Source organism: Manis javanica, chromosome 4 (genome assembly GCF_040802235.1).
Source record: "Manis javanica isolate MJ-LG chromosome 4, MJ_LKY, whole genome shotgun sequence".
Lineage (NCBI taxonomy): Eukaryota > Metazoa > Chordata > Mammalia > Pholidota > Manidae > Manis > Manis javanica.
In genome coordinates, this window is record NC_133159.1 from 42,221,428 (window position 1) to 42,247,600 (window position 26,173).

At 39.8% G+C, this 26,173-nt stretch overlaps 1 protein-coding gene across 5 annotated transcripts in view; it reads left to right on the forward strand.

Moving 5' to 3' along the window:
• The window catches only part of ZYG11B (zyg-11 family member B, cell cycle regulator), a 143,120-nt gene that overhangs the window by 47,149 nt on the left and 69,798 nt on the right, over positions 1-26,173 (forward strand). For 4 of the 5 annotated variants that reach the window (XR_012130165.1, XM_073233942.1, XM_073233943.1 and 1 more), the window contains one exon: positions 9,999-10,164. Coding sequence is in view for 3 of the 5 variants with exons in the window: in XM_073233942.1 (XP_073090043.1) it covers positions 9,999-10,164 (166 nt within the window). In the remaining 2 variants the exon portion in view is untranslated. Of the gene's footprint in view, positions 1-9,998; positions 10,165-26,173 lie in introns of those variants that run through there. The other variant, XM_037021824.2, reaches the window with a different exon arrangement.

Consider the following 26,173-nt stretch of genomic DNA (forward strand, 5'->3'; position numbering starts at 1 on the left):
CCTGAAGCAATGTTAGCGGTCGCAGGGGAGTGGTATTGGTGCCTTGGGGGAGAGAAGAGCTGTTTCCTTCTTCTCGGCTATTATGCCTGTCTCCACTGCCTGAACCAGTGGGCCAAGCACACAGGAATAAGCCCCTATGCTTTTCATTTGGAGTTGCTATAGGCAGATCTTCCCGCTGGCTGGCCTAACGCTACGGTAGTGTTTTCCAGTTTGTGAGCCAGGTGGGGCTGGCTAGGAGAAAGGTGCAGTAGGCTGCGTATCATGGAAGGGGTCCGGAGCTGTGTAGCCAGCCAGGAAGCTGGAGCACCTGAACATCGTGAAAGCTCCCAACCTGCTGGGGCCCCGGATAATTTATCTACCTGTCCTTTCTCCTGAGCACTAAGCTCTGTGCTATCCTTTCTCTTTCTAGCAGCCTTCTTGCTCTTAGGAAGTCTCTCAGACTGCCTGCCTTTCTTTGGCCCAGAGCAGCCGGTTATGGATCCCTGCGAATCTCAGTCTCTCCAGGTATCCTACCTGTCTTAGCTTTCCAATCCCCTACTCACTAGAGTACCGTGAAAGCACCATAAAATGTAGGTTTTTGCTACCAGAGCAGATCTCCAGAGTTAGGTATTCACCAGTTCCAGGCCTCCACTCTCTCTCCACTTTGTTTCTCTTCCTCCCACCAGTGAGCTGGAATGGGGTAAGGGCTTAGGTCCCACCAGGCCACAGCTTTGGTTTGTTACTCTGTTGCATGAAGTTTATTCTTTTCTCCAGGTGTATGCAGTTTTCTTTCCTGTTGCTCTTTCAGGATTAGTTGTATTAGTTATATTTCTGTATTATATGCGGTTTTAGGAGGCAGCCTCTGTCTCACCTCTCATGCCGCCATCTTTAATCCCTCCTCTATAAGCTATCTTTTATGCCTAGTATTATGAGTATTTTTCTATGTAAGTAATATATATTTGAACTAATGTATATTTGAATTTTTTTTTTTTTTTTTAGGTGAGCAAGGTACAGACTTTCATTTAGAAATAAAGTGAGAGAATAGAGCTCCTGGCTCACACCAGGAGGGGACAAGAGAGCCCATGTATCTTTGAATTTTTAATGGCTGTATATTAGTCAACTGTTAAAATGTTGCGTATGTATAGTGTAATGTAGTTAAGAGTTGCACTCTTGATTCAGTTTTTAATGTGAAGCTACATTTTGTCATGGGTATACGTATAGAATGCTGAGAAGGATAATGCTTTTCTGAGGTGTTTTCAATTATGCAAAAATGAAGGTAGTGCTTGACTACTTTTAAAAATAAGATTGAGGATGGTGGCTTGAGTAGAGCAGTGGAAATCTCCTCCCAAAACCATATATATTTTTGAAAATACAACAAATACAAGTATTCCTAAAAGAGAGACCAGAAAACACAGGACAACAGCCAGACTATATCCACACCTGCGAGAACCCAGCACCTCGTGAAGGGAGTAAGATACAAGTCACGGCCCAGTGGGACCCGAGCGCCCCTCACCCTAGCTCCCGGCAGGAGGAGAGGAGTCAGAGCGGGGAGGGAGAGGAGCCCAGGACTGCTAAATAGCCAGCACTAGCCATCCGCACCAGAGCGCAGACAAAGTACATGTGTGGGGTGCTGGAAACTAGGGAAACAGGACAGTAAGACCTGTGAGTGGATCCCCGCAGCTGGCGCCCCTGGGACAAAGAAAAGCGAGTGCTTTTTGAAATTCTTAAAGAGACAGGGACCCCACAGCTGGATGGAAGCGTCCCGGGACACTTAGCCTAGCAGCTGGGAATACGAGGGAACACCAGGCACCCTAATCCCCTGGGCGGCAGCGCAGCTCGGAGGCTCCTCATGGCGATAAACAGCCTCCCACCTGTCTCCCCTCTAATGTGGCTCCGCCATATTGCAGCGACAGACTGAGGCCAGCCACACCCATAGAAACCATGGAACTTTACTCCACAGCAACCGCAGAGCTTAACTCCAGAGCAGCAAGGCAAGAATCAGAGGCCACATCTGTGTGCAGCTGCCCAGCACAAGCCGTTAGAGGTTGCTGTTCTCCCAGGAGAGGAAGGCCACAAACCAGCAAGAAGGGACGTTCCCCCAACCGACAAAAAGCGCCAGCCCCACACAACTACCTCTATCGCCAGGAAAAGGCAAAAGAATTTGATAAAGACCGAAATCACATAGTCAACCCCTGAGAAGAAGATAGACCTAACCAATCTTCATGAAAAATAATTCAAAATAAAGGTCATAACCATACTGACGGAGCTGCAGAGAAATACACAAGAGCTAAGAGATGACATCTGGAGCGAGATTACAGAAATGAAACAGTCTCTGGAAGTAATTAGAAGCAGAATGGATAAGATGCAAGAGGCCATTGATGGAATAGAAACCAGAGAATAGGAATGCATAGAAGCTGATGTAGAGAGAGATAAAAAGAACTCAAGGAATGAAACAATATTAAGAGAACTGTGTGACCAATCCAAAAGGAACAATATCCGCACTATACGAGTACCAGAAGAAGAAGAGAGAGAAGAAGGGATAGAAAGTATCTTTGAAGAAATAATGGCTGAAAACTTCCCCAAACTGGGGGAGGAAATAATCAATCAGACCACAGAAGTACACAGAACTCCCAACAGAAGGGACCCGAGGAGGACAACACCAAGACACATAATAATTAAAATGGCAAAGATCAAGGACAAGGACAGAGTTGTAAAGGCAGCTACAGAAAGGAAAAAGGTCACCTACAAAGGAAAACCCACCAGGCTATCATCAGACTTCTCAACAGAAACCTTATAGGCCAGGAAAGAATGGCATGATATATTTAATGCAATGAAACAGAAGGGCCTTGAACCAAGAATACTGTATCCAGCATGATTATCATTCAAATCTGAAGGAGGGATTAAACAATTCCCAGACAAGCAAAAGTTGAGAGAATTTGCCTCCCACAAACCACCTCTACAGGGTATTTTAGAGGGACTGCTCTAGATGGGAGCACTCCTAAGACTGAATATCACCAGAGAAAATAAAATCACAGCAAAGAAAGCAGACCAACCAAATACTAACTAAAGGCAAAAAATAAAATAAACTACCCACAAAAGCAGTTAAAGGAAACACAAAAGAGCACAGAATGAAACACCCAACATATAAAGAATGAAGAAGGAGGAATAAGTAGGGAGATAAATAATCACCAGACAGTGTTTATAACAGCTCAATAAGTGAGTTAAGTTAGACAGTTAGACAGTAAAGAAGTTAACCTTGAACCTTTGGTAACCACGAATCTAAAGCCTGCAATGGCAATAGCACATATCTTTCAATAATCACCCTAAATGTAAATGGACTGAATGCACCAATCAAAAGACACAGAGTAATAGAATGGATAAAAAAGCAAGACCCATCTATATGCTGCTTAGAAGAAACTCAAGTCAAACCTAAAGACACACACAGACAAAAAGTCAAGGGATGGGAAAAGATTTCATGCAAACAACAGGTAGAAAAAAGCAGGTGTAGCAGTACTAGTATCAAACAAAATAGACTTCAAAACAAAGAAAGTCACAAGAGATAAAGAAGGACATTACATAATGATAAAGGGCTCAGTCCAATAAGAGGATATAACCATTATAAATATATATGCACCCAACACAGGAGCACCAGCATATGTGAAACATATAGTAACAGAAATAAAACACGAAATAGAATGCAACGCATCTTTTATTTATTTATTTATGTATTTATTAGATCTGTTTTTTAAATTCATTTTATTATCATTAATCTACAATTACATGAAGAACATTTCTAACTTAACTCACTTAGTATGCTCTTACAAACACAATCTAAAGGTTCTTTTCTATTTCTCATTTTTTTTCCTCCTTCATTCTTTATATATTAAGTATCTAATTCTGTACTTCTTGTCTATCCCTTGATTGACTTTTGGGATAGTTAATTTAATTTTGCATTTGCTTCATAATTAGCTGTTCTACTTTCCTTACTGTGGTTTTATTACCTCTGGTGACAGCTATTCAATCTTAGGAACACTTCCGTCTATAGCAGTCCCTCCAAAATAGACTGTAGAGATGGTTTGTGGGAGGTAAATTCTCTCAGCTTTTGCTTATCTGGAAACTGTTTAATCCCTCCTTCAAATTTAAATGATAATCTTCCCGGATAAAGTAATCTTGGTTCCACTCCCTTCTGCTTCATGGCATTAAATACATCATGCCATTCCCTTCTGGCCTGTAGGTTTCTGCTGAGAAGTCTGATGTTAGCCTGATGGGCTTTCCTTTCTATGTGATCTTATTTCTGTTTCTGGCTGCTTTTAACAGTCTGTCCTTATCCTTGATCTTTCCCATTTTAATTACTATGTGTCTTGGTGTTGTCTTCCTTGTGTCCCTTGTGTTGGGAGATCTGTGGATCCCAGATTGGGGAAGTTTTCAGCAACTACCTCCTCAGACACTTTCTATTCCTTTCTCTCACTCTTCTTTTTCTGGTATCCCAATAATGCGAATATTTTTCTGCTTGGATTGGTCACAGTTCTCTCAATATTCTTTCATTTTCAGAGACCATGTTTTCTCTCTGTGCCTCAGCTTCTTTGTATTCCTCTTCTCTAGTTTCTATTTCATTTATTGTCTCCTACACCATATCCAACCTACTTTTAAAGCCATCCATCGTGCTCTTCAATGATTGGGTCTCCGACCTGAATTCATTCCTGAGTTCATGGATGTCTTTCCGTACCTCCATTAGAATTTTGATGATTTTTATTTTGAACTCCCTTTCAGGAAGAGTCATGAGATCCATATCATTTAAATCTTTCTCGTGAGTTGTATTAATAATTTTTCTCTGAAGAAGGTTCTTTTGGCATTTCATGTTTGTATATGGTGCCATCTAGTGTCCAGAAGCTCTATTGTGGAGCTGCTCAGCCCCTGAAGCAATGTCGGTGGTCACAGGGGAACCGTACTGGTACCTGGGGGGAGGAAAGAGTGGTTCCCTGCCTCCGTCTGCTGTGCCTGTCTCCACTGGCTGAGCCAGTTGGCCGGTCACACAGGTGTAAGTTTTTGTCCCAGAGCAGCCAGATATGGATCCCTGCTTTCCACAAGCAGCCGGAATTCCAGTCTCCCCAGGAACTCTGACTGTATTAACTTTCCAACCCAGTAGTCATGCGAGTCTCCTGAAAGAACCATGAAATGTAGGTTTGTGTTCCCAGAGCAGATCTCCGGAACTAGGTATTCCGTAGTCCGAAGCCTTCCACTCCCTCCCTGCTCTGTTTTTCTTCCTCCCACCAGTGAGCTGGGATGGGGGAAGGGCTCGGGTCCCACGGAGCCACAGCTCTGGTACATTACCGCATTCGGTGAGGTCTTTTCTTTTCTTCAGGTTTATGAAGTCTGGTGCAGTCCTCTTTCCTGTTGCTCTCTCAGGATTACTTGTGCCAACTATATTTTCTACTTGTATCCAGTTTTATGAGGAAGCCTCTGTCTCTCCTCTCACGCCGCCACCTTTAATTCCAGTAATCTGTCAGTGAATTCATTTTAGGAGACTTCAACACTCCAGTCACTCCAAAGGATAGATCCACTAGATAGAAAAAGAGTAAGAACACGGAGGCACTGAACAACACACTAGAACAGATGGATCTAATAGACATCTATAGAACTCTACATCCAAAAGCAACAGGATACACATTCTTCTCAAGTGCCCATGGAACATTCCCCAGAATAGACCACATACTGGGTGACAAAAAGAGTCTCAGTAAAATCCAAAGATTAAAATTCTACCAACCAACTTCTCAGACCACAAAGATATAAAACTAGAAATAAATTGTCCAAAGAAAACAAAATGGTTCACAAACACAAGGAGCCTTAACAAATACTCCTAAATGATCAATAGATCAACGAGCAAATTAAAATAGAGATCAAGGAATATATGAAAACAAATGATAACAACAACACAAAGCCCCAACTTCTGTGGGATGTAGCGAAAGCAGTCTTAAGAGGCATACTTAAAGAAGGGAGAATAATCCCAAATGAATAGTCTAATATCACAATTATCAAAATTAGAAAAAGAAGAACAAATGAGGCCTAAAGTCAGCAGAAAGAGGGACATAATAAAGTTCAGAGAAGAAATAAACAAAATAGAGAAGAATAAAACAATAGAAAAAAAACAATGAAACCAAGAGCTGGTTTGTTGAGAAAATAAACAAAATGGATAAGCCTCTAGCCAAACTTATTAAGAGAGAAAGAGAATCAACACATCAACTGAACCAAAAACAAAAAAGGAAAAATCATGACAGACTCCACAGAAATAAAAAGAATTATTAGAGACTAATATGAACACCTATATGCTAACAAGCGGGAAAACCTAGAAGAAATGGACAACTTCCTAGAAAAATACAACCTTTCCAGCCGGACCAAGGAAGAAACACAAAATTTAAACAAACCAGTTATGAGCAAAGATATTGAAGCAGTAATCAAAAAACCACCCAAGAATAAAACCCCCAGGGCAGATGGATTTAACTCGGAATTTTATCAGACATACAGAAAAGACATAATACCCATTCTCCTTAAAGTTTTCCAAAAAATAGAAGAGGAGGGAATACTCCCAAACTCATTCTATGGAGCCAACATCACCCTAATACCAAAACCAGGCAAAGGCACCACAAAAAAAGAAAATTACAGACCAATATCCCTGATGAATGTAGATGCAAAAATACTCAACAAAATGTTAGGAATCTGAATTCAAAAATATATCAAAAGTATCATACACCAGGACCAAGTGGGGTCCATCACAGGGATGCAAGGATGATACAACATTTGAAAATCCATCAACATCATCCACCACATCAACAAAAAGAAGGACAAAAACCACATGATCATTTCCAAAGATGCTGAAAAAGCATTTGAAAAAATTCAACATCCATTCATGGTAAAAACTCTCAACAAAATGGGTATAGAGGGCAAATACCTCAACATAATTAAGGCCATATATGATAAATCCACAGCTAACATCATATGAACAGCGAGAAACTGAAAGCTTCTCCTGTGAGATTGGGAACAAGGCAGGTATGTGCAGTCCCCCCACTGTTATTTAACATAGTTCTGGAGGTCCTAGCCATGGCAATTAGACAAAACAAAGAAATACAAATAATTCAGATTGGTAAAGAAGAAGTTAAATGGTCACTCTTTGCAGATGACATGATATTGTACATAAAAAACCCTAAAGACTCCACTCCAAAACTACTAGAACTGATATCGGAATACCACAAAGTTGCAGGATACAAAATTAACACACAGAAATCTGTGGCTTTCCTATACACTAACAATGAACCAATAGAAAGAGAAATCAGGAACACAATTCCATTCACAATTGCATCAAAAAGAATAAAATGCCTAGGAATAAACCTAACCAAAGAAGTGAAAGACCTTTACCCTGAAAACTATAAAACACTCTGAAGAGAAATTAAACAGGGCACTAAAAAAATGGAAACTCATCCCATGCTCCTGGCTAGGAAGAATTAATATAATCAAAATGACTATCCTGCCCAAAGAAATATACAGATTTGATGCAATCTCATCAAATTACCAACAACATTCTTCAACGAACTACAACAAATAGTTCAAAAATTCATATGGAAACACCAAAGACCCTGAATAGCCAAAGCAATCCTGAGAAGGAAGAATAAAGTGGGGGGGGGAGGGATCTTGCTCCCCAACTTCAAGCTCTACAACAAAGCCACAGTAATCAAGACAGCTTGGTACTGGCACAAAAACAGAGCCACAGACCAGTGGAACAGAACAGAGACTCTAGACATTAACTGAAACATATATGGTCAATTAATATATGATAAAGGAGCCATGGACATACAATGGGGAAATGACAGTCTCTTCAACAGATGGTGCTGGCAGAACTGGACAGATACATGTAAGAGAATGAAACTGGATCACTGTCTAACCCCATACACAAAAGTAAATTTGAAGTGGATCAAAGACCTGAATGTAATTGATGAAACCATAAAACTCTTAGAAAAAAACATATGCGAAAATCTCTTGGACAGAAGCATGAGTGACTTCTTCATGAACATATCTCCCCGGGCAAGGGAAACCAAAGCAAAAATGAACAAGTGGGACTATATCAAGCTGAAAAGCTTCTGTACAGCAAAGGACACCATCAATAGAACAAAAAAGTACCCTACAGTATGGGAGAATATATTCATAAATGACAGATCCGATAAAGGCTTGACATACAAAATATATAAAGAGCTCACGCACCTCAACAAACAAAAAACAAATAATCCAATTAAAGAATGGGCAGAGGAGATGAGCAGACAGTTCTCCAAAGAAGAAATTCAGATGGCCAGCATACGCATGAAAAGATGCTCCACATCGCTAATCATCAGAGAAATGCAAATTAAAACCACAATGACATATCACCTCACACCAGTAAGGAAAGCCATCATCAAAATGACAAAGAGCAACAAATGTTCACAAGGTTGTGGAGAAAGGGGAACCCTCCTACATTGCTGGTGGTAATGTAAATTAGTTCAACCATTGTGGAAAGCAGTATTGAGGTTCCTCAGAATGCTGAAAATAGAAATACCATTTGACCGAAGAATTACACTTCTAGGAATTTACCCTAAGAATGCAGCACTCCAGGTTGAAAAAGACAAATGCACCCCTATGTTTATTGCTGCACTATTTACAATATCCAAGATATGGAAGCAACCTAAGTGTCCATCAGTAGATGAATGGATAAAGAAGATGTGGTACTTATACACAATGGAATATTATTCAGCGATAAGAAGAAAACAGATTGTACCATTCACAACAGCATGGATGGAGCTAGAGGGTATTACGCTCAGTGAAATAAACCAAGCAGAAAAAGACAAATACCAAATGATTTCACTCATATGTGGAGTATAAGAACAAAGAAAAACTGAAGGAACAAAACAGCAGCAGAATTGCAGAACCCAAGAATGGACTAACAGTTACCAAAGGGAAAGGGACTGGGGAGAATGGGAGGGAAGAGAGGGATAAGGGTGGGGAAGAAGAAAGGGTATATTACGATTAGCATGTGCAATGTGGGGGGGAGGAAAGGGGATGGCTGTGCAACACAGAGAAGACAAGTAGTGATTCTACAACATCTTCGGTGATGGACATTGACTGGAATGGTGTTTGTGGGGGGGACTTGGTATAGGGGAGAGCCTAGTAAACATAATGTTCTTCATGTAATTGTAGTTTAATGATAAAATAAAAAATAATAATAATAAAAATAAGATTGAGGAATAAATGAAATGGTAGATAATTCATATAAAACAGCATAGTCACTTAGGCAGCATGTAATGGATGGTAGCGACTATAGTTATATTTTAATTGTTTTGTTGGGGACATTTAGAGTATTTATTCCTATAAAACCCTGACACTTAAATCTTTGTGCTTATTTGATTATTTTTTCATCCCTCACACTGGAATATTTGGGGCAATCTTTTTATATTTTGAAGTTGCTAACAGCTATAGTAAATTCTTTTACCCAAATATACTTATCATATTTGAACTATCAGGTTCAGATGGAAATTGTGGGGGAGATGAAGTTGGAAAGTAAATTAGGGCTAGATTCTGGGAGGACTTAGGTATTAATCTAACAATTTCAGAAATTTGTCTTTTGTCTTAAGGCCCTTGGAAGTCAATTGAAGGTTTGAGCAGGGGAGAGTTATGGGTGGTAATTTAGGAAAATTAACCTGCTGTGCCTTTGAGGTCTTCTCTGACCTACTTTGACTGTTAATGTTTTACATTCTATCCAATAAGTCTATCCAATATAGTACTTAATAGACTTTATATAAATATTTGTTTAAATATTTTTCACCTCCTTCTTGAGAACATGGGTCACATGTTTTATTTCCACTGCCTAACACTTCTAGCATATGGTAGATACTGAATAAAAATTCTTAATGAGTGAGTAAATGAATGTTTTGTTCTATACTTTTCTGGTAGCTAACCTAATGGGTTTTGTGTTCCTTTTATGTTTTTTCTTGGGCTCTAAGGAGGAGGCATCTCCGTATTCCTTACTTGATATCTGCTTGAATTTCCTGACTACTCACCTTGAGAAGTTCTGTTCAGCAAGACAAGATGGAACGTTGTGCCTACAGGAACCTGGAGTATTTCCACAGGAGGTGGCTGATCGACTCCTTCAGACTATGGCTTTTCATGGTAAAAAAAATAAATAAATAAATAAAGGAAAGATATTATGTGCTGTTAATTGGCACTGGATTTTGAAATGCTACTGTGGCCAATTGATTGTTTTCTTTGAAATAACAGAAAAGTCCAGATTAGCATGATTGCAGGGGAAGGAATTCATAAAATTTTGCCTGTGCAGCCACTTACTGTGTAATTTGGAATAGGCATTTTTCTTTTCTAAGCTGCATAAATGACTTCTCATCCTTTTTTTTTTTCGCTTTGAGAAGCCATTTTTTTTCCACTTTTTTCTTTTTTCTTTTTTCTTTTGATATCATTAATCTACAATTACATGAAGAACATTATGTTTACTAGGGTCCCCCTTCACCAAGTCCCCCCACATACCCCTTCACAGTCACTGTCCATCTGTGTAGTAAAATACTGTAAAATCACTACTTGTCTTCTCTGTGTTGCATAGCCCTCCCCGTGCCCCCCACATACTATACATGCTAATCGTAATGCCCTCTTTCTTTTTCCCTGCCCTTATCCCTCCCTTCCCACCCATCGTCCCCAGTCCCTCTCCCTTTGGTAACTGTTAGTCCATTCTTGGGTTCTGTGATTCTGCTGCTGTTTTGTTCCTTCAGTTTTCCTTTGTTCTTATACTCCACATATGAAATCATTTGGTACTTGTCTTTCTCCGCCTGACTTATTTCACTGAGCATAATACCCTCTAGCTCCATCCATATTGTTGCAAATGGTAGAGTCACTTTTTTCTTATGGCTGAGTAATATTCCATTGTGTATATGTACCATATCTTTATGCATTCATCTACTGATGGACATTTAGGTTGTTTCCATATCTTGGCTATTGTAAACAGTGTAGCAATGAACATAGGGGTGCATCTGTCTTTTTCAACCTGGAGTGCTGCATTCTTAGGGTAAATTCCTAGAAGTGGAATTCCTGGGTCAAATGGTATTCCTATTTTGAGCATTTTGAGGACCCTCAATACTGCTTTTGACAATGGTTGAACTAATTTACATTCCCATCAGCAGTGTAGAAGGGTTCCCCTTTCTGCACAACCTTGACAACATTTGCTGTTTGTCTTGTCGATGATGGCGATCCTTACTGGTGTGAGGTGATGTCTCATTGTGGTTTAAATTTGCATTTCTCTAATGATTAGCGATGTGGAGCATCTTTTCATGTGCCTGTTGGCCATCTGTATTTCTTCTTTAGAGAACTCTGTATTCAGCTCCTCTACCCATTTTTTCATTGGATTATTTGCTTTTTGTTTCTGGAGGTGCGTGAGTTCTTTATATATTTTGGATGTCAATCCTTTATTGAATCTTTCATTTATGAATATATTCTCCCATAGTGTAGGATACCTTTTTGTTCTATTGATGGTGTCCTTTGCTGTACAGAAGCTTTTTAGCTTGGTCTAGTCCCATTTCTTCATTTTTGCCTTTGTTCCCCTTGATCGGGGAGATATGTTCATGAAGAAGTCACTTATGTTTATGTTCAAGAGATTTTTGTGTATGTCCTTTTCTCAGAGTTTTATGGTTTCATGACTTACATTCAGGTCTTTGATCCATTTTGAATTTACTTTTTTATATGGGGTTAGGCAGGGATCCAGTTTAATTCTCTTACATATAGCTGTCCAGTTTTGCCAGCACCATCTGTTGAAGAGACTGTCATTTCCCCATTGTATGTCCATGGCTCCTTTATCATATATTAATTTCCATATATGTTTGGGTTAAGGTCTGGAGTCTCTATTCTGTTCCAGTGGTCTGTGGCTCTGTTCTTGTGCCAGTACCAAATTGTCTTGATTACTGTGGCTTTGTAGTAGGACTTGAAGTTGGGGAGCGAGATCACCCGCACTCTTTTCTTCCTTCTCAGGATTTCTTTGGCTATTCAGGGTCTTTGGCGGTTCCATATGAATTTTTTAACTATTCCAGTTCATTGAAGAATACTGTTGGTAATTTGATAGGGTTGGCATCAAATCTGTATATTGCTTTGGGTAGGATGGCCATTTTCCCGATATTAATTCTTCCTAGCCAGGAGCATGGGATGAGTTTCCATTTATTAGTGACCTCTTTAATTTCTCTTAAGAGTGTCTTATAGTTTTCAGGGTATAGGACTTTCACTTCCTTGGTTAGGTTTATTCCTAGGTATCTTATTCTTTTTGATGCTATTGTGAATGGAATTGTTTTCCTGATTTCTGTTTCTATTACTTTATTGTTAGTGTATAGGTAAGCCACAGATTTCTGTGTGTTAATTTTGTATCCTGCAACTTCGCTGAATTCTTATATTAGTTCTAGTAGTTTTGGAGTGGAGTCTTTAGGGTTTTTTATGTACAAAAGCATGTCATCTGCAAATAGTGACAGTTTAACTTCTTCTTTACCAATCTGGATTCCTTGTATTTCTTTTTTTTGTCTGATTGCCATGGTTAGGACCTCCAGTACTATGTTGAATAACAGTGGGGAGAGTGGGCATCTCTGTCTTGATCCTATCTCAGAGCAAAAGCTTTCAGCCTCTCACTGTTCATTATGATGTTAGCTGTTGGTTTATCATATACGGCCTTTATTATCTTGAGGTGCTTGCCCTCTATGCCTATTTTGTTGAGAGTTTTTATCATGAATGGATATTGAATTTTGTTAAATGCTTTTTCAGCATCTATGGAGATGATCATGTGGTTTTTGTCCTTCTTTTTGTTGATGTGGTGGATGATGTTGATGGATTTTCGAATGTTGTACTATCCTTGCATCCCTGGGATGAATCCCACTTGGTGATGGTGTGTAATCCTCTTGATGTATTTTTGATTTCGGTTTGCTAATATTTCGATGAGTATTTTTGCATCTACGTTTATCAGGGATATTGTTCTTCTGTAGTTTTCTTTTTTGGTGGGTGTCTTTACCTGGTTTTGGTATTAGGGTGATGTTGGCTTCATAGAATGAGTTTTGGAGTATTCCCTCCTCTATTTTTTGGAAAGCTTTAAGGAGAATGGGTATTATGTCTTCTCTGTATGTCTGGTAAAATTCTGAGGTAAATCCATCTACCCTGGAGGTTTTTTTCCTTGGTAGTTTTTTGATTACTGATTCATTTTCGTTACAGGTATTCGGTCTGTTTAGATTTTCTGTTTCTTTCTGGGTCAATCTTGGAAGGTTGTATTTTTCTAGGAAGTTGTCCATTTCTTCTAGGTTTTCCAGTTTGTTAGCATATAGGTTTTCATAGTATTCTCTAATAATTCTTTGTATTTCTGTGGGGTCTGTTGTGATTTTTCCTTTCTCGTTTCTGATTCTGTTGATGTGTGTTGACTCTCTTTTTCTCTTAATAAGTCTGGCTAGAGGCTTATCTATTTTGTGTAGTTTCTCGAAGAACCAGCTCTTGGTTTCATTGATTTTTTCTATTGTTTTGTTCTTCTCAATTTTATTTATTTCTTCTCTGGTCTTTATTATGTCCCTGCATCTGCTGACCTTAGGCATCATTTGTTTTTCTTTTTCCAATTTCAATAATTGTGCCATTAGAGTATTAATTTAGGATTGTTCTTCTTTAAATATGCCTGGATTGCTATATACTTTCCTCTTAAGACTGCTTTTGCTGCGTCCCACAGAAGTTGGGGCTTTGTGTTGTTGTCACTTGTTTCCATATATTGCTGGATCCCCATTTTAATTTGGTCATTGATCCATTGATTATTTAGGAGCATGTTGTTAAGCCTCCATGTGTTTGTGAGCCTTTTTGCTTTCTTTTAACAATTTGTTTCTAGTTTTATACCTTTGTGGTCTGAAAAGTTGGTTGGTAGGATTTCAATCTTTTGGAATTTACTGAGGCTCTTTTTGTGGGCTAGTATGTGGTCTATTCTGGAGAATGTCCCATATGCACTTGAGAAGAATGTATATCCTGTTGCTTTTGGATATTGAGTTCTATAGATATTTATTAGGTCGATCTGTTCTAGTGTGTTGTTCAGTGCCTGTGTGTCCTTACTTATTTTCTGTCTGGTGGATCTGTACTTTGGAGTGAGTCGTGTGTTAAAGTCTCCCAAAATGAGTGCATTGCGTTGTATTTCCTCCTTTAATTCTATTAGTGTTTGTTTCACATATATTGGTGCTCCTGTATTGGGTGCATATATGTTTATAATGGTTATATCCTCTTTTTGAACTGAGCCCTTTATCATTATGTAATGTCCTTCTTTATCTCGTTACTTTCTTTATTTTTAAGTTCATTTTGTCTGATGCTAGTATTACAACACCTGCTTTTTTCTCCCTGTTGTTTGCATGAAATATCTTTTTCCATCCCTTGACTTTTAATCTGTGCATGTGTTTGGGTTTGAGGTGAGTCTCTTATAAGCAGCATATAGATGGGTCTTGCTTTTTTATCCATTCTATCACTCTGTGTGTTTTGATTGGTGCATTCATTCCATTTACATTTAGGGTGATTATTGAAAGTTATGTATTTGTTGCCATTGCAGGCTTTAGATTCATGGTTACCAAAGAGTCAAGCTTCACTTGTTTACTACCTTACTGTCTAACTTAACTCAGTTATTGAGCTATTATAATGGCAGCCTGATGATTATTTCTCTCCCTTCTTATTTCTCCTCCTGCATTCTTCATATGTGGGGTGTTTTGTTCTGTGCTCTTTTTAGGAGTGCTCCCATCTGGAGCAGTCCCTCTAAGATACCCTGTAGAGGTGTTTTTTGGGAGGCAAATTCCCTTAACTTTTGCTTGTCTGGGAATTGTTTAATCCATCCTTCTGATTTAAATGATAATCATGCTGGATATAGTATCGTTGGTTCAAGGCCCTTCTGTTTCATTGCATTAAATATATCATGCCATTCTCTTCTGCCCTGTAAGGTTTCTGTTGAGAAGTCTGATGATAGCCTGATGGGTTTTCCTTTGTGGGTGACCTTTTTTCTCTCTCTGGCTGCCTTTACAACTCTGTCCTTGTCCTTGATCTTTGCCATTTTAATTATTATGTGTCTTGGTGTTGTCCTCTTTGGGTCCTGTCTCTCGGGAGTTCTGTGTTCCTCCATAGTCTGAGCAACTATTTTCTCCCCTAGTTTGGGGAAGTTCTCAGCAATTATTTTTTCAAAGACACTTTCTATCCCTTTTTCTCTCTCCTCTTCTTCTGGTACCCCTATAATGTGGATATTGTTCTCTTAATATTGTTTCATTCCTGGAGATTCTTTTATCTCTGCGTCAGCTTCTATGCGTTCCTGTTCTCTTGTTTCTATTTCATCAGTGGCCTCTTGTATCTTATCCATTCTGCTTATAAATCCTTTGAAAGTTTGTTTCACTCTGTCATCTCCCTCTGGATGTCTGTAATCTCCCTCCGGACTTCATCCCTTAGCTCTTGTGTATTTCTCTGCATCTCTGTCAGCATGTTTATGATTTTTATTTTCAATTCTTTTTCAGGGAGACTGGTTAGGTCTGTCTCTGCAACTCCTCTCTCAGGTGTTGTCTGAACTGTCTTGGACTGGACTAAATTTTGTTGCCTTTTCACGGTGATAGCATTGGCTCTAGGTAGGTTGTGGGTGTATCAGCTGGGAGAGGAAAGTCCTTTCCTGCTTGCTGGATGCCTTGCCCTTCTCCACTGCCTTTGTCGGTTACCCACACTCCTGGAGCAGCCACTGGGTTAGTTCCTATACTGCTGTGGGCGCGGTCTCCGTTAGAGCAGTTAGGAGCCTTGCGGGGAGTGACAGGCACACCAGGTGCGCTCCTTCATGATAGTGGCACCCCTGCCGGTCAGCTGTGTACCAGCAGTGGTCTTTGGGTCTGGCCTGGGTGGCTGTGCGTTGGGCTGGGATTCTGGTTGGCTGCTGGAAGTATGCCTGCTCCCTCTGGCTTCGCTGCAGGTGCATGTGGGGCTCTCCCTTGCGGGCCTCTACCGGGCTCCTCTGGCTCCAGTGCTGCTGGTGTGCATCAGCCATACCCGGGCTGTTTAGGTGCCGTTGCTGCAGGCTCACACGAGCCTCTCCTGGTCTCCTGTGGCACCATTGGCGTACCTGATCTGCTCCTGTTCCCTTCCAGCTCAGCTGCCCCCGGCACGCGCTACCACTCTCCCACTACTGGGCCGGTGTCGGGGTCCATGCCAGTTGGAGGAACAATTGACAGGCTGCTTAGTGCCATGAGGGGCTTCAGAGATGCACTGCCTCCCCGGGGTTTAGGGTGCCTGGGATTCCCAGCTGCTGTTTAATTGTGCCGGGACGACTTCGTCCAGCTATGGGGTCCCTGTGTCTTTAAGACTTGAAGAAAGCATTCGCTGTTCTTTTGTCTTGGGGGTGCCGGTTGTGGGGACCTGCCCACAGGTTTTGTTTTTCCGTTTCTCTAATATCCAGCACCCCATGCACCTTGTAACTGCGCTCCTGGTGCGGATTTCTAGAGCTGGTTGTTTAGCAGTCCTGGGCTTTCGCTCCCTCCCCGTTCCGACTCCTTTCTTTCCGCCGGTTTCTGGGGTGGGGGAGCGTTCGGGTCCACCTGGCTGCGTCTTCTGTCTTACCCCCTTCGTGTGATGTTGAGTTCTCAGAGATGTAGATGTATCCTGGCTGTTGTACTGCATCCACTGGTGTCTCTTTTTGGAATAGTTGTATTTATTGTATTTTCATAAATATATATGTTTTGGGGAGGAGATTTCCTCTGAACTCCTCACACCGCTATCTTCCCGTGATCCTTCAAGATTCTTATGGCAAAAATAACTTAACTTCCAAAATATCCATTTAGAAGTCTGCTGGTATAAAATACCTTGCGTCTTCATTTGCTTGTGGAAGAATCAATAAATGCTACTATGGAAAAATTAGTTTATTTTTCACATTTATTTAGTATTTATTTATTTATTCATTTATTTTTTAAATAATTATTTTTTATTGAAGGTTAGTTGACACAGTATTACATTAGTTTCAGGTGTACAACACAGTGATTCAACATTTATATACATGATAATTCTAGGTACCAGCGATCACCATACCAAGTTGTTACAATATTTTGACTATATTCCTTATGCTATATATTACATCCCAGTTACTTATTTATTTTACAATTGGAAATGTGTACTTTTTTTTTTTTTGTGAGAGTATCCCTCCTATTTATTGATCAAATGGTTGTTATCAACAATAAAATTCTGTATAGGGGAGTCAATGCTCAATGCACAATCATTAATCCACCCTAAGCCTAGTTTTCTTCAGTCTCCAATCTTCTGAAGCATAATGAACAAGTTCTTACATGGAGAACAAATTCTTACATAGTGAATAAGTTACATGGTGAACAGTACAAGGGTAGTCTTCACAGAAACTTTCGGTTTTGATCATGCATTATGAACTATAAACAATCAGTTCAAATATGAATATTCGTTTGATTTTTATACTTGATTTATATGTGAATCCCACATTTCTCCCTTATTATTGTTATTATTGTTATTATTATTTTTAATAAAATGCTGAGGTGGTAGGTAGATGCAAGATAAAGGTAGAAAACATAATTTAGTGCTGTAAGAGGGCAAAAGTAGATGATCAGGTCTCTGCCTATAGACTAAGTATTAATCCAAGCTAGACAAGGGCAACAAAATATCCACAGATACAGAAGATTTCTCTCAAAACGGGGGGGTGAGGTTCTAAGCCTCACCTCTGTTGATCCCCAATTTCTCACCTGATGGCCCCCCTGCAACTGTGCCTGTCTTAGGTGGTTCCTCCCTTGAGGAATCTTACCCGTCTCTGGGTAACCAGTCATCTTCTGGAGCCGTACAGGGAAATGTAAAGTTGGTAAGTGAGAGAGAAGCCTTATTGTTTGAAAAGGTTAGTTTTTTACTTCTTCGTATATTTATGCCCTGTGGCTTCTAGCCCAGCATTTGTCTTGAGGTATCTTTACCACTTGGAAGAATTGTGATACACTGTAAATTCGATATGAGGCACAAATTCTATTTAAGGGTTGTAATTAGGAAGGAAGAAGAAAAGCTATAGAAGTAGCAGGCGGAAGAAAACATGGGAAGATTGATTATTTCTTTGACATATCTTCTTGTAGAGTAACTTAAGCATGTATAGGTTTTAAACTACTCACTAACTTGCGCACACATATTAACATAATAGGAATACAGCTACATAACCAAAGCAGACTTACAATTACCAGCCATCTCCAGTGAAACCAAGAAAACCAGTTAGGCACCTTAGGCATTTGTGAAAACTTATCTATGATATGGTGGGTATTGTCCAACTGAACTTGAACAGTCTGAGAGAAATCAGACAAATTAAAACAACCCATTCCTGGGGACTGTTCACATCCCATATCTTCTTTTAACAGTAAATAGTATGTAGTTGTAAGACTTTAGAGCACTACAATTTGCACTTCTCCTAATTCTTGGTTGAGTTCCAACAGTATAGATCCAGCCAATTTGTTGTTTTACTGTATGCACAAGCCAGCTTAGATATCTCCTTCATTCCCATGGCAAGTCCAGGAATCGGTGGGATGAGTGCATCTACACCTGTAGCAGCACGTGGATCTTTTTTGGGGTTTTTTGATCATCCTCTTCTGGTATGAGTCTTCCAGAGAGTGCTGATGTTGGAAGTTCTTTTTCATATCATACCTTAGTTCATTTTCTGGGTAGCCAAATTAAGCTTTCATCCTCTGTATAAACACAAACAGACCCTTTGCCTACACTTTTATATGCCCTTTATACCATTGTGTAGAACTCATTGGAGGTCAGCACACAGGAACTGCTTTTTTTTTTTGTTAACATTAATCTACACTTACATAATGAATATTAGGTTTACTAGGCTCTCCCCTATACCAGGTCCCCCCTATAAACTCCTTTACAGTCACTGTCCATCAGTATAGCAAAATGTTGTAGAATCACTACTTGTCTTCTCTGTGTTGTACAGCCCCCCCTTTCTCCCACCCCCCCATGCATGCTAATCTTAATATCCCCCTTCTCCCCCCCCTTCTCCCTCCCTACGCACCCATCCTCCCCAGTCCTTTTCCCTTTGGTACCTGTTAGTCCATTCTTGAGTTCTGTGATTCTGTTGCTGTTTTGTTCATTCAGTTTTTCCTTTGTTCTTATACTCCACAGATGAGTGAAATCATTTGGTATTTCTCTTTCTCCACTTGGCTTATTTCGCTGAGCATAATACCCTCCAGCTCCATCCATGTTGCTGCAAATGCTAGGATTTGCCCTTTTCTTATGGCTGAGTAGTATTCCATTGTGTATATGTACCACATCTTCTTTATCCATTCATCTATCAATGGACATTTAGGTTGCTTCCAATTCTTGGCTATTGTAAATAGTACTGTGGTAAACATAGGGGTGCATCTGTCTTTCTCAAACTTGATTGCTGCGTTCTTAGGGTAAATTCCTAGGAGTGGAATTCCTGGGTCAAATGGTAAGTCTGTTTTGAGCATTTTGATGTACCTCCATACTGCTTTCCACAATGGTTGAACTAATTTACATTCCCACCAGCAGTGAAGGAGGGTTCCCCTTTCTCCACAGGCTTGTCAACATTTGCTATTGTTTGTCTTTTGGATGGCAGCCATCCTTACTGGTGTGAGGTGATACCTCATTGTAGTTTTAATTTGCATTTCTCTGATAATTAGCGATGTGGAGCATCTTTTCATGTGTCTGTTGGTGATCCATATTTCTTTTTAGAAAACTATCTGTTTAGTTCCTCTGCCCATTTTTTAATTGGGTTATTTGTTTTTTGTTTGTTGAGGCGTGTGAGCTCTTTATATATTCTGGACATCAAGCCTTTATCAGATCTGTCATTTTCAAATATATTCTCCCATACTGTAGGGTTCCTTTATGTTCTATTGATGGTATCTTTTGCTATACAGAAGATTTTCAGCTTAATATAGTCCCACTTGTTCATTTTTGCTGTTGTTTTCCTTGCCTGAGGAGATGTGTTCAAGAAGAGGTCACTCATGTTTATGTCTAAGAGGTTTTTGCCTATGTTTTTTTCCAAGAGTTTAATGGTTTCATGACTTACATTCAGGTCTTCGATCCATTTTGAGTTTACTTTCATATATGGGGTTAGGCAATAGTCCAGTTTCATTCTCCTACATGTAGCTGTCCAGTTCTGCCAGCACCATCTGTTGAAGAGACTGTCATTTCCCCATTGTATGTCCATGGCTCCTTTATCAAATATTAATTGACCATATATGTTTTGGTTAATGTCTGGAGTCTCTAATCTGTTCCACTGGTCTGTGGCTCTGTTCTTGTGCCAGTACCAAATTGCCTTGATTACTATGGCTTTATAGTAGAGCTTGAAGTTGGGGAGTGAGATCCCCCCTACTTTATTCTTCTTTCTCAGGATTGCTTTGGCTATTCGGGGTCTTTGGTGTTTCCATATGAATTTTTGAATTATTTGTTCCAGTTCATTGAAGAATGTTGCTGGTAGTTTCATAGGGATTGCATCAAATCTGTATATTGCTTTGGGCAGGATGGCCATTTTGACGATATTAATTCTTCCTAGCCACAAGCATGGGATGAGTTTCCATCTGTTAGTGTCCCCTTTAATTTCTCTTAAGAGTGGCTTGTAGTTTTCAGAGTATAAGTCTTTCACTTCTTTGGTTAGTTTTATTCCTAGGTATTTTATTTTTTTTGATGCAATTGTGAATGGAGTTGTTTTCGTGATTTCTCTTTCTTTTGGTTCATTGTTAGTGTATAGGAAAGCCACAGATTTCTGTGTGTTGATTTTGTATCCTGCAACTTTGCTGTATTTTGATATCAGTTCTAGTAATTTTGCGGTGGAGTCTTTTTGGTTTTTTATGTAGAGTATCATGTCATCTGCAAATAGTGACAGTTTAACTTCTTTTTTACCTTGTATTTCTTTGTTTTGTCTAATTGCCATGGCTAGGACCTCCAGTACTATGTTAAATAACAGTGGGGAGAGTGCACATCCCTGTCTGGTTCCCGATCTCAGAGGAAAAGCTTTCAGCTTCTCGCTGTTCAGTATGTTGTTGGCTATGGGTTTATCATAGATGGCCTTTATTATGTTGAGGTACTTTCCCTCTATTCCCATTTTGTTGACAGTTTTTATCATGAATGGATGTTGAATTTTGTCAAATGCTTTTTCAGCATCTATGGAGATGATCATGTGGTTTTTGTCTTTCTTTTTGTTGATGTGGTGGATGATGTTGATGGACTTTCGAATGTTGTACCATCCTTGCATCCCTGGGATGAATCCCACTTGGTCATGATGTATGACCAGTTTGATGTATTTTTTAATTCGGTTTGCTAATATTTTGTTGAGTATTTTTGCATCTACATTCATTAGGGATATTGTACTGTTGTATTCTTTTTTGGTGGGTTCTTTGCCTGGTTTTGGTATTAGGGTGATGTTAGCTTCATTGAATGAGTTTGGGAGTATCCCCTCCTCTTCTATTTTTTGGAAAACTTTTAGGAGAATGGGTATTATGTCTTCCCTGTATGTCTGATAAAATTCCGAGGTGAATCCATCTGGTCTGTGGGTTTTGTTCTTTGGTAGTTTTTTGATTTCCGCTTCCAATTTCGTTGCTGGTAATTGGTCTATTTAGAATTTCTGTTTCTTTCTTGGTCAGTCTTGGAAAGTTGTATTTTTCTAGGAAGTTTTCCATTTCTTCTAGGTTTCCCAGCTTGTTAGCATATAGGTTTTCATAGTACTTACCAATAATTCTTTGTATTTCTGTGGGGTCCATCATGATTTTTCCTTCCTCGTTTCTGATACTGTTGATTTGTGTTGACTCTCTTTTCCTCTTAATAAGTCTGGCTAGAGGCTTATCTATTTTGTGTAGTTTCTCAAAGAACCAGATCTTGGTTTCATTGATTTTTGCTATTGTTTTGTTCTTCTCAATTTTATTTATTTCTTCTCTGATCTTTATTATATGTCCCTCCTTCTGTTGACCTTAGGCCTCATTTGTTCTTCTTTTTCCAATTTCGATATTTTTGACATTAGACCATTTATTTGGGATTGTTCTTTCTTTTTTAAATATGCTTGGATTGCTATATACTTTCCTCTTAAGACTGCTTTTGCTGTGTCCCTCAGTAGTTGGGGCTTAGTGTTGTTGTTGTTTGTTTCCATATATTGCTGGATCTCCATTTTGATTTGGTCATTGATCCATTGATTATTTAGGAGCGTGTTGTGAAGCCTCCATGTGTTTGTGAGCTTTTTAATTATTTCTGGTTCTATGCCTTTGTGGTCTGAAAAGTTGGTTGGTAGGATTTCAATCTTTTGGAATTTATTGAGGCTCTTTTTGTGGCCTAGTATGTGATCTATTCTGGAGAATGTTCCATGTGCACTTGAAAAGAATGTGTATCCTGTTGCTTTTGGATGTAGAGTTCTGTAGATGTCTATTTTGTCCATCTGTTCTAGTGTGTTGTTCAGTGCTTCTGTGTCCTTACTTATTTTCTGTCTGGTGGATCTGTCCTTTGTAGTGAGTTGTATGTTGAAGTCTCCTAGAATGAATGCATTGCATTCTATTTCCTCCTTTAGTTCTGTTAGTATTTGTTTCAGGTATGTTGGTGCTCCTGTATTGGGTGCCTATATATTTATAATGGTTATATCCTCTTGTTGGACTGAGCCCTTTATCATTATGTAATGTCCTTCTTTGTCTTCTGTTACTTCCTTTATTTTGAAGTCTGTTTTGTCTGATACGATAATTGCAGCACCTCCTTTCTTCTCTCTGTTGTTTGCAGGAAATATCTTTTTCCATTCCTTGACTTTAAGTCTGTGCATGTCTTTGGGTTTGAGGTGAGTCTCTTGTAAGCAGCATTTGGATGGATCTTGCTTTTTATCCATTCTATTACTCTCTGTCTTTTGATTGGTGCATTCAGTCCATTTACAGTTAGGGTGATTATTGAGAGGTATGAACTTATTGCCATTGCAGGCCTTAAGTTTGTGGTTACCAAAAGTTCAGGGTTAGCCTCTTTACTATTTTACTGTCTAACTTAACTCGCTTGTTGAGCTATTATAGACGTGGTCTGATGATTCTTTATTTCTCTCCCTTCTTATTCCTCCTCCTCCCTTCTTCATATGTTGGGTGGTTTGTTCTGTGCTCTTTTTAGGAGTGCTCCAATCTAGAACTGTCCCTGTAGGATGCCCTGTAGAGGTTGTTTGTGGGAGGCAAATTCCCTCAACTTTTGCTTGTCTGGGAATTGTTTAATCCCTCCTTCATACTTAAATGATATTCGTTCTGGATATAGTAGTCTTGGTTCGAGGCCCTTCTGTTTCATTGCATTAGGGATATCATGCCATTCTCTTCTGGCCTGTAAGGTTTCTGTTGAGAATTCTGATGATAGCCTGATGGGTTTTCCTTTGTAGGTAACCTTTTTTTTCTCTCTGGCTGCCTTTAATTCTTTGTCCTTGTCTTTGATCTTTGCCATTTTAATTATTATGTTTCTTGGTGTTGCCCTCCTTGGATCCCTTGTCATGGGAGTTCTGTGTACCTCTGTGGTCTGAGAGGCCATTTCTTCTCCTAGTTTGGGGAAGTTTTCGGCAATTATTTCTTCAAAGACACTTTCTATCCCTTTTTCTCTCTCTTCTTCTTCTGGTACCTCTATAATGCGGATATTGTTCCGTTTCGATTGGTCACTCAGCTCTCTTAGCATTCTTTCATTCCTGGAGAACCTTTTCTCTCTCTCTGCATCAGCTTCTCTGCGTTTCTGTTCTCTGTTTTCTAGTCCATTGATGGTCTCTTGCATCTCGTCCATTCTGTTTTGAAGTCCTTCCAGAGCTTGTTTTTTTTCTGTATTCTCCTTCCTTAGTTCTTGCATATTTCTCTGCAAGTCCATCAGCATGTTTATGACTTTTGTTTTGAATTCTTTTTCAGGAAGACTGGTTAAATCTGTCTCCCCAGGTTCCTTCTCAGGGGAAGATGTAGCAGATGCCGAAGCTGTCTGGGTTAGTCTTGTCTGGATCATATATTTTTGCCTTTTAATGTTGACAGGTGCTATTGACTGTCAGCTGGGAGAGCCAAACTTTTCACTTGCTACTGGCCTTTCTTTACTGGGAGAACTGCAACCCCTAGTGGCTTGTGTTGGGTAATTGCGTGTAGGCTGGGTCTTTGTGTCTTGCCCAGCCAGTATGGAGGAAGCTCCCTTTCTGTAGGTGGGGCATGTCTTAGGCTGTTTCTCTGCTTTCGCAGAACCCATAGGAGTAATGGACCGGGGGGGCTGTTTGGCTGTTTACCTCCATGAGGGGTCTCAGAGCTGTTGCCCAGGGGGTTAGTGTGCCCGGTTTTCCCTGTAATTTCCAGCCACTGGGCTGTGACCTTTGTTGGTTCCGTCCAGTTGTTATGTCCCTGTCCCTTTAAGACTTTCAAAAAGCACTTGCTTTTCTTTGTCACAGGGGCATCAGCTTCGGAACCCGCTCAGAGGTCTTGCTGCCCTATTTCCCTAGTTTCCAGCCCTCCACGCATACACTGTGGCTGCACTCTGGTGCGGGTGGCTGGGTCTGTGTGTTTAGCAGTCCTGGGCTCCCTCTCCCTCCCTCCGCGAGCTGGGGGGAGGTGTGCTCCGGTCCTGCTGGGCCGGGTCTTGTATCTTACCCCTTTCACCAGGCTCTGAGCTCTCTCATGTGTGGATGCAGTCTGGCTGTTGTCCTGTGTCTTCTGGTCTCTCTTTTAGGATTAGTTGTATTTGTTGTATTTTCAAAAATATATATGTTTTTGGGATGAGATTCCCACTGTCGTACTCATGCCACCATGTTGGCTCCGCCCCTCTGTTATTTATTTTTTTATTCAGGTATTATTGACACACACTCTTATGAAGGTTTCAAAAGAAAAACAATGTGGTTATTACATTCACCCTTGTTATCAAGTCTCCCCCCATATCCCATTGCAGTCACTGTGCATCATTGTAGTAAGATGCCACAGAGTCCTTATTTGTCTTCTCTGAGCTATACTGTCTTCCCCATGACCTGACATAGACAATGTGTACCAATCATGATACCCCACAATCCTCTTCTTCCTCCCTCCCCACCCACCTCACCCACTCCTCCCCTTTCGTAACCAGTAGTCCCTTCTTGGAGTCTGTGGGTCTGCTGCTATTTTGTTCCTTCAGTTTTGCTTCATTCTTATACACCACAAATGAGGGAAATCATTTGGCATTTGCCTGACTTATTTCACTGAGCATAATACTCTCTAGCTCCATCCATATTGTCGCAAATGGTAGGATTTGTTTGATCCTTATGGCTGAATAGTATTCCATTGTACATATGTACCACATCTTCTTTATTCATTCATCTACTCATGGACCCTTTGGTTGCTTCCATATCTTGGCAATTGTAAATAGTATTGTGATAAACATAGGAGTGCATATGTGTTTTTGAATCTGAGAGGTTGTTTTCTTTGCGTAAATTCCTAGGAGTGGAGTTCCTGGGTCAAATGGAATTTCTATTTTTAGTTTTCTGAGGAACCTCCATATTGCTTTCCACAATGGTTGAACTAATTTACATTCCTACCAGCACTGTAGGAGGGTTCCCGTTTCTCTGCATCCTCACTAGCATTTGTTGTTCCTAGTCTTTTCAATGTTGGCCATCGTAACTGGTGTGTGGTGATACCTCATTGTGGTTTTAATTTGTATTTCCCTGATAACTAGTGATGTGGAGCATGTTTTCACGTGCCTGTTGACCATCTGAATTTCTTCTATGGAGAACTGTTTCTTCATATCCTCTGCCCATTTTTTAATCGGGTTATTTGCTTTTTATTGTTGTGGTATGTGAATTCTTTATGTATTTTGGATGTTAGCCCCTTGTCAGATATGTCATTTACAAATATATTCTGCTGTGCTGTAGGATGGATGCCTTTTTGTTCTGCTGATGGTGTCCTTTGTAGTCCTATTTGTTCATTTTTTATTTTGTTTCCCTTCCCGAAGGAGATGTGTTCAGGACAAAGTTGCTCATGTTTGTATTCTAGAGACTTTTGCCTATGTTTTCTTCTAAGAGTTTTATGGTTTCCTGACTTACATTCAGATGTTTGATCCATTTTGAGTTTACTTTTTTGTATGAGGTTAGACAGTAATCCAGTTTCATTCTCTTACATGTAGTTGTTCAATTTTGCCCACACCATTTGTTGAAGAGGCTGTTGTTTCTCCATTGTAT